This window comes from Perna viridis, chromosome 4, assembly GCF_037379345.1.
Source record: "Perna viridis isolate PV_CMFRI_1.1 ecotype Kerala chromosome 4, ASM3737934v1, whole genome shotgun sequence".
Classification (NCBI taxonomy): domain Eukaryota; kingdom Metazoa; phylum Mollusca; class Bivalvia; order Mytilida; family Mytilidae; genus Perna; species Perna viridis.
In genome coordinates, this window is record NC_142448.1 from 23,394,026 (window position 1) to 23,403,558 (window position 9,533).

At 31.5% G+C, this 9,533-nt stretch overlaps 1 protein-coding gene across 4 annotated transcripts in view; it reads right to left on the minus strand.

The window, feature by feature from the left end:
• The window catches only part of LOC148619393 (diacylglycerol kinase epsilon-like), a 30,497-nt gene extending 22,989 nt beyond the window's left edge, over positions 1 to 7,508 (minus strand). For 3 of the 4 annotated variants that reach the window (XM_088579250.1, XM_088579247.1, XM_088579246.1), the window contains exons 1-6: positions 7,350 to 7,508; positions 3,853 to 4,524; positions 3,406 to 3,549; positions 3,069 to 3,217; positions 2,039 to 2,096; positions 1,219 to 1,329 (exon numbers count right to left, since the gene is read on the minus strand). In XM_088579250.1, coding sequence (XP_088435376.1) covers positions 1,219 to 1,329; positions 2,039 to 2,096; positions 3,069 to 3,217; positions 3,406 to 3,549; positions 3,853 to 4,524; positions 7,350 to 7,412 — 1,197 coding nt within the window. In that variant the 5' untranslated portion in view covers positions 7,413 to 7,508. The other variant, XM_088579249.1, reaches the window with a different exon arrangement.
• Positions 7,509 to 9,533: the final 2,025 nt, after the last annotated feature.

Here is a 9,533-nt window from a genome sequence, read left to right on the forward strand (position 1 = left end):
TTATCTATCATATTTAAGTGATAATTTTTTGTTATCTTTAATGAATTAATTTGTACAAATGCATAATAATATATATGTATTTAATTTAAGCATGTCTTTTGAAATCGGTCAAGTACCTCACTATTTAATGGTTAATTTATGTATTTCTCATACATTCTTTACTTTTTGTCAAATATATATCTAGCTTCAAGGTTTTTCAGTCAATTTTAATTTCTATTTTAATATCTCTATATTCAAAGTTTACGTAAAGTCCACTGTCATATTAATATTCTATTCATTTTAATAATTTTACTTACATGTAATATATTTATGAATTCCAGTATAGCTTTTATATATTGTGGTTTTTCATTGGATTATTTTTAATGCTTATACACTTAATAAGTTTTGTCTATGCAAATGTGCTCAATTTTTTTATGTATGCTATTTATTTGTATATATTAATATACTGTAAATGTATTACATTTGTATTTTGCATGTTAAGTACTATAAGTAATTGTATAATTAGATAATGCACTATACAAATGTTAGGTAATAAATAATAAAAAAATCTAGAGAAAAGTGATCAATAGTGATGAATACAAGACAGAAATCAGAATGGATAATCATGTTCTTGTTTGGAGAAAGCTTTTGTTTGTTTGTTGGGGTTTAATGTCTGAGCAGTAATATTTCCGCTATATTCAGACGATTGGAGAAAGCATTCTGAGGAAAAGATTTCTCAGTTCCAGGTTATGGTGTATGACAAATTTTAAGGATCTAGGGATGCATTAGGCTAAAAAAGGTTCTTAGGCAATGCCGCGTCCCGAAAAACCCCTCCCCCATCTGCGATATTTATAATGGTAAAATCCAGAAATTTTCATATCCAGTCCAGAATCCACTTTTATTACTTAACGATAAGCCTCCCTCCTGCATCAATTTCTTTTAAAAAGAGGCCTGAGATTCTAGGCATTTTTTTTTTGGTATGGCCTTACTTACAAGAATGAAGAATTGAAAGCTGCCGATTGAATATCACATCTGTCTACTTCACATGAAACCATCAAATTTCAAATTTCAGTTTTATATTTTACCAAGTTAGACCAGGGCAGTTTTGTGCACATAACATTGTAATTGAATGCAATTGTTTAGTACATACTTAACACACAACAGCTTTAAATTTAAAGCTAATATGATTTTTATTTGCCACAAGTCTGCTAATACATTTATGTTTTACTACCACTTTACCTTATTGATGAGTCTATGTGTAAACAACCATGGTCTACTTTCTCTTTGTCTATGAAAGTTCAATGTCACCAGAGCATCAACTCCAACTGAAGCGTAGTTGTTCATGATTAACTGAAAGAAAAAAATAAAGTACCAGATGAATCAATGACCATAAATGGTGGCATAGATGACAAGGTAAACATCTGTAACCTATGGACACAATTATTCTAGTTCATACAGTATCTTCTTTATGACTAAATATTTTGTTGATATTATACATTAACTACATATACCAATATTGTATGAAGTAGCAGAAATGTGTCCATAGCTTACTGATGCATCAGCATCATTGAAATTCAACAGGAGAATATATATATATATATTAGGTTTGACCAACTTAATAAAATGACGAAAAGGAAGCCAAAAGTTGCTGTGACAAAGTGTCCAAAGGCTAGAAGACAGAAAACACTATCTAACCAAAGTTGCATACCTATTACAAATTATTCCAATGAAGGGTTGTTGAGATTTCTGCCAAAGGATTGTGAAACCCTAAACATTGTCCACAAATACTACAGCAAACATGAAGCCGATGTTTGATTGAGCCAAAAAATAAATCTACTTAACAAACTGAAAATTCTTCCAAATTTTTGCCATAAAAATGATGGGACAAATGTACAGACAGGACAAGAATTTGTTCCTCTTGATAACTAGTGGCAGGAGCAAAAGAAAAGCCTTTTGAAAGGTATCTAACAATGAACTTGAAGAGATCATTCTGCTAGTAGTTTTATATTCAAAATATTAAATATTAAAATCAACTACAGTGACAATGAATTTTACTTACTGATCTATTTTTAACTAAAACAGGATATTTCCTTTTACTTGTTATCTGAACATTCCATCTACAAAGAAAAACAATCTTTCAGGTCATAAATACATAAGAATTAAAGGTTTTAAAGTTCAACTAATAAAATTTACCCTTTGTTGATGGTTTTCAGCTGTCCTATCATGGAGAACAACATCCTCATAACAGTGACCTCTAGGACCTTTTGATCATTGAAACATGTAATATTTCAATTCATTTCTGTATATATAATCCTATCAAAATAAATCTTAACCATAAACTAATTGCAACAAAAAAATGTTTTACTTATAGCATTATGCCAATATATATACACAGAAAAGTCTAAAAAATCAAACTTGTTGAAAATTCAAAATTCCTGTAGAAATTTACATGATATTTTGATGGAGCAACATGTATTTGTTCTGTATTGACTATCTCACATTATTGCTGCCAATTATATGCAACACATTTAAAGTATTATGGGTCCATTTAATTTTTGGGTAATATCTAATTACAGAAAATGCTTCTTCTTTGACACTTCGATCTTTTAAAAAAATACTGTTATAAAATTTGGTATTGTTTATGAAAACTATTTATCAACATTTTTAGCTTTGTTGTCAAAAATAGAATATTTACTTCATATTTATGAGAAAAAAAATGACATATGGTATACTTCCATGATTGTTCTCTAATAAAAGATATGAAAAATCTTTGTAAGTTGTAGTTGATCCTTTATTTAATGCTAAAATTTATCAGATAGGGCATAATTATGATTGCATCAAAATTTCAGCTATTTTGCACAGAGTTATTTCCCCTTTTCAATTATATTGGTAAATTGAGGTTACAGCAAGTCAGGTTTTATTGATTGTTTTGTGTTTATTTGGAGCATAATGCTATAGATTAGAACTTAAAAAAATATTCTGATACAATTAGTTTAGGGTTATGGTCAAATTTTGAAAATTTGACAGGACTAAAACTTGAGATGATGGTCATCATCCTTGACATGTGACAAACATGATATGAAACATACCTGTCCAGCAGATCTGGTTCAGCATTTTCTACTTGATGTAAAATTGTTGGTATAGCAACATCATGCATAGTATGACCTTCACCCCATCCAAGGACACGTGACAAATCATTTCCTGTTCCCAGGGGTAAAATTGCAATTAAAGGAGGGTTCTGCAATACAAATGAAGATTTTTAAAATCTTATGACTATTTTTAAGTAAAACATGTTATATATTCAATTCATACAAAAGTTACAATATACATTTGACAAAATTGAAAACTTTACAGGTGACAAACCACAGGAAATATTGCAAAAAATAATGAACTCCATTCTTCTTTACTTATACATGTATATCTTACCTTAAACCGTAAATGATTAAGGGCATTCAGGACCCAACCTACTGACCCATCTCCACCGCACACCAAAACTCGAAAGGTTACATCAGGAAGTAGGTGGCACCACTCAAGTCCATTTTCTGGTGGAACATCATTCAAGTCTATAACCTACAAAATTTAACAATTTATGTGTGTTTAAATTTGTACAAAGTCAAGTATAAAAACTATTTTTAAGATTATGAATGAAGATATGGTAATAAATTTTGAAAGTAAAGCCATTTCTGAGAAATTATGTCTTGGGAACCTAGTTTCCAGAATTTTGCATGTCGTACTGAACCTTGAGTCCTTTACATATACTTTTTTTTTTAATTTTTATTATCTATCATTAAAAATTAGGGAATTCCACCAGCCATGTAATCAAAAGCCTTGAAATTTGTAAATCAACAAATTCAAGTACTTATTGTATGTTACCTGAGTAGGATTGAGAATAGATCGGAATTCTCTAAGTATCAGTTCTCCTTCATTGTTTCCACTCTTTCTGTTTCCAACAACTATAACAGGGCACCAGTTTTTATAACCAGGATGTCTAACTGATTCAACAACTAAATGTTTACGACCTCTAATACCTCTCCAATTCAAACTTATACAATGAGGAGGAACAATAGATGAATGAAATTCTCCCATATCACACTCCTCCTTCATATAAACACAGTGTTCATGGGCTGATCTGCCACACCATGCACACCTTACATCAGATATGTGTGGCAGTATACCACAGGCTTCCTCGCAAACAAAACATTTACTATATAATGGTAGATTGCCTTGTATCCAGTGATGATGTGTTACTGGACCACTCTCAGTTAATGGTTTACACGGAAACTTTTTGTTTGCTGCTTTCATGTGACTATCATCAACACAAAGTCCACAGGAATCACACCGAGCCCCATGTTTAATTCGATCGTGACTTATGCTGCAGTAGGTCTGCTCTGGGAATATGTCCACCATATACCATCTATGTCCTTTTCTGACATCTCGAGCAGGCACTTCATAGTGTTGTAAACGATATCTTCTGTAGATTTTCATTAATATAAAGGCTAATACCATAAAGGTCATCATGATTAACATAGAAAAGTAAGGATCCATCTGAAAAACAAGAAGTTAAAATGTAACAATTGCTATGGGAAATCTAACAAAACACTGAAATCAAAATTTGAAATAGGAGGTGCACATATTCAATCTGTGATCATTTTATTAAATTTCAATCTGTGGTGTACTATAGGAGTTATTAGTATTAACAGATAAGAGAAATGCACCCCTCTGTATGACAGAAGTACAGACAGAAAGGTGGACAAACATTTCATAATTTATCCTAAACTAGGATAGCAGGGGTATAATGACAAATACCAGGAAAAGAGATCTTCATAAAACATATACTGATTATTCTCTGTGTGGTTCTATTAGTTATGTTTCCTGACACGAGCCAAACAATGAGGATAATGTGGAAGACATCTTGCCTATTTTTCTTACCATACCTGGTTGTTTAAGGTTGAGATTTGTCAACTACATGTAAGTTTTATTATTAAGTGGTATGAATAAGAAATTAACCTTTACATATTCAGTCTAGGGCTCAACTTGTAAAATGTGAAATTTTGGTGTTCTCAGACTGGGACTATTAGGTTAGTGACACACGTAACAACATAGCTAGTAGCCATTGGCTACTTAGACTTCCCTGTGCATATATATAAAAATAATTGTATTTCCTTTATGAATTTACCCACTATCAATAACAAGTATTCCCTAATAAAATGTTGATAGTAAAGAGTTTTTTTTGTATAAAACATGCCTTTTTCAATTAAGTTTGTCTGGAATGTAAGAAATTTAGCCACTGCTTGTCTTGGGCAACATGCATGTACATGTATATCATCCTGATTCAAATTCTGTCTACCTTCAACAATCCTTGGTAAAGATAAAGTCGTTAATATTGTAAGCGACTTCTTGCACTTCTAATTTCAGTACTTCAAATTGGCATATGATTCGCATAATTATACATGTGTATTACTACTCCACTTTAAGCTGTAGATCTGTGCCATGTTTATCGCCATAGCGTCATAGTTCTAGCTTCATACAACATAAAAATGTACCTCTTAAGTATCATAATTGTGTGTTCTATGTGCGTTTCTTGCTTGTATGAGAATGGGAAGTTTACATGAAATGACCGGTTAGCACTAAACATTACCCGGTTTCTGATTCATTACAAGACTATATACATGTAGGTCATATACATTAGCAGGGCCCCGATATCTATAAATATTCATTGCCAGTTGTTTAATCTGGTTCCTAATCTGGTACTCTGATCAATATCATAAGCGACCCAAACCTAAAATGTACCGCTTTCAAAAAAATATCACACACTTGTCTATGTGTTTTTTATTGCTTGTATGAGAATGGGAAGTTTACATTAAAAAATGAAAATATCAGTTAGCACTGAATTTATGTAATATTACCCAGTTTCCGATTCAAACACAGTGGCTCATTACAGTTGACTATAAATGTCATATACATTATCATGGCCTCAATATCTATATATAGCCATTGCCAGTTGTTTAATCTGGTTAATGGTAACCAATCGTTTTGATTGAAATCATCTGGGTCATTACAGTTACAAAAGTGTAATCAAATTAAGGGGAAAAAACTCATTTTTTAATATTAGAAAATCATTTTCAATATTAAAAATTAAAATTTTATTAGTCTGAGGCTTGTAAACATTTTTAATATTCAAAAATCAGATAATTTTGAATATAAGAAATTGATTTTTAATAATAGAAGTTGAATTTTCAATATCAGAAAATGAATTTTTAATATTAGAAAATGATTAACTTATAGGAGAGTTCTTTGTGATGTCATCACTTACCTGTGATTTGGTTTTGGTTGGCAAAAAATCCACTTAGTGGCATGGGGCATCAACTTTAAATCATCATAACTTTTTCATTTTTTTTTAAGATAATTGAAAAATTCTCTTGGTTCCCAAAATTGCAAATAAAATTCTTTTTATCCATGGAATTTTTAAATAAATATTCAGTAATTAGACTTTATGTGCATAGATTTTAATTATAAATTTATATGAAAATAGAGGTTTACAAATAAATATCATTACAAATTTATTTTTCAAGTAAAAGATTTATAATTTCACATACAAAATATGAATTATTTTATCTAAATGATACATTTCACAGAACCAAAATTGGATATAAAATAACAAAGTTATAAAGTTCTGAAAATTAGGATTCTAATCATGAACTTTTCAATTGTTTATTTGCCAACCAATCTGGCACTTAATAATATGTAAATTAGTGAATATGACATCACTAATGAAATTGGCAAAGTCTTCTATATTGAGAAATTGGTTTTTAATATCAAAAATTCATTTTCCAATATTAAAAATTCAACGAGATTCTAACATTAGAACAGGATTTTTTATATTAATAATGATTTCTTAATATAACAAATTCATTTTCTGATATTAACAAATCAATTTCTAATATTAACAAATCATTTTTTAATATTAAAAAATATAGCTTTTTTTCCACTTTGGCTTGCCATACACATGTATTGAATTAATCTTTCATGTTTTTTCATTCAATATTTTAGACAAAGTCACATTATGACTATAAACTAACATTGATTATATCCAATGAAAACATGAAAGATAACAAAATATATGTAGTTTTATGTTGTAAAACTAGTATTAGTAGTAAAACTCTTGAAACAGTTTCAACACCGTCATGTATACACCATAGAATTGAAAGCAAAATATAAGAATAACGAAAATGGCATAACTAACTTGTAATCACCGAAGATAACACTCCCATCTAATGTTTAATTAAATGAAGACTAACAGTACAGTTTTATCATGCTCTATAAATAAATTATCTCGTGCAATTTAATGCAAGCGGATGCAAGTTGCTAACCGTCACTTTCTTGACAACCGGATACTGCAATAGCAGTTCCTTGTTCAACTCTGTAATTTTCATGCTATCACATGCTGAAACCAGATGATCATTCTGAAAAACAGGAATGGGTGGTTAAGTATATTTGAAAAGACATGACAACTCTGAAATGTTTTCACAGGAAACGACAAAAGGGGAGGTAATGAAAATTTCCCGCCATTTTTCGATGCCGGAAAACCTATATGAAATTTATATCGAGTGCAGTGACAAATCAATGCATTCCGAAATAAATGAATAGATTCATTAAAATTAGTTACAGCGCAAACACGTTGGTTATTTTGGTGCAAATGTTGTTTGCTAGTTTAAGTAATATTGGAGTGCCATGGTAATTTTAAGTATACATTTCAGCATCCTCCTAAGTCAGGGTTATGAGTCCACCTTCTCTACCTCAAGGGAGCATATGAGGACTGAAAACCCTGACTTGGGATGATGACATTTTAGACAAAGTTTTAATTTACTACAGGTCCGATAAAATATCTGCAAAGCACAGTTGACAACACAACCTTAAACAACCAGGTATGGTAGGAAAATGAAACAATGATTGATTGATTGTTGTGTTTAACGTCCGAGCAGCAATATTTCAGCTATATTCAGACGATGAACATGAAATGGATGATAAAATGAACTTGAAATGATGATGAAATATAAAAGGACACAAGGGCAACAAGGTCGACAAATTTAGATTGCCACTAGAAAAGGGAGGGATGGGTAAGGTCGGGCAATTTAGCCTCCTGTGGCGGAGCGAATAGGTCCCTACTCCTATCGAATACCACAGCAGGGTTCTTTAACGTTCGAAGAACGTGGCATCTTTCCCAACACGATGAACCACTATGGTTTGCGGTCAGGTTTTCCGTATTATAGCCTGACAACCCCAGCATGTAACACGCCAGCGGTACCCCATTCCACTACCTGGGGCACACATCCCAGTTGCTCTGTGGGCAGATCGACTAGCCCCCGGCTAGGTTTCTGAGCACTATTTAGTTGCCTTTTACGACAAGCTTAGCGCTGCTGCAGGCCTATTCTTTTGACACCCGGACCTGCACGGGGCGGAAAATGAAACAAAAAGTCTTTCATATTGTTGGCCAATTCAGTGGCCAATTAGGCTGTCTTCAGAGTTGTAATTTTAGCTCAAGAAGTATTCTGCTCAAAGCTAGACATTTCAATCTTTTGGTTGCTTATATCTGTGTTTGCATATTTGTTTTTTCTATTGATGTTTAATCTGCTTTAGAGTGCTCTAATCTTATTTCAATTTTGATTATATAATCACTAATGCTTTGACTGCTTTTTCTATCGTATGCTGTATATGTGATATCTTGTTATGCTTTTGACAGATTTGTGTGTTGATCTTTATAGCAGCAGAGTATAAAGTAGCTTTTGTTTTATTTAAATTGTCTCCGTCTTTCAATAAAGACATCTTTATTCTAATCTGAACGTGTTTATTATTTTGTATTTAGGTTTTATCCTGGTGCATTTGTTGCGTTTCACCATATCCATTCTTTTTTCTGTAATTGGCTGACAAAAAATTATATCTCGCAGCCATATTGCAAACTCCTTGTCTTTGTCAGCAATTGGAGCTCAAGTTGTTTCCAGTGAGCAATATATACAAACATGACAGAGCTTGAAAATCATGTTGTTTGTAAATCTGCTGTGTATCATAAAATGACAACTAAATCAGAAAACATATAACAAACCTGGTTATAAATAAAATAAATTAACTTTTCTCGTTGTCAGTTTTCCATTCATCTTTTTATATCAATATGCTAACATATTTCATTATATCGTTCAATAACTTTTTTCTGAAACAGAGCAAACTTGCTTAAATATTTATGCACCTGGCAAATAGTCCCAGTTGATTTTATTTATTTTTTTTGAGTTTTGTTGTACTCGTTACTGTGTACTCCGTAATGGTCCTATAGATTATCTTAAAAATGGCTCTATCGCTCAAGTTAACTGCTTGAAAACTTTTGACTTTTCAACATACAACCTTGTCCCACGATAAATTGAAAATCCGTCTAAAAGAAATCATCCACAAAGCATTTAATTGCAAGAATTGTAATTTGTCACCCTCAACTTGTTTTTATATTTTCATACTTTTTTTTGTCGTTTCTTATGCGTGTAAATTTAAAATCATTCCGGAACATACGG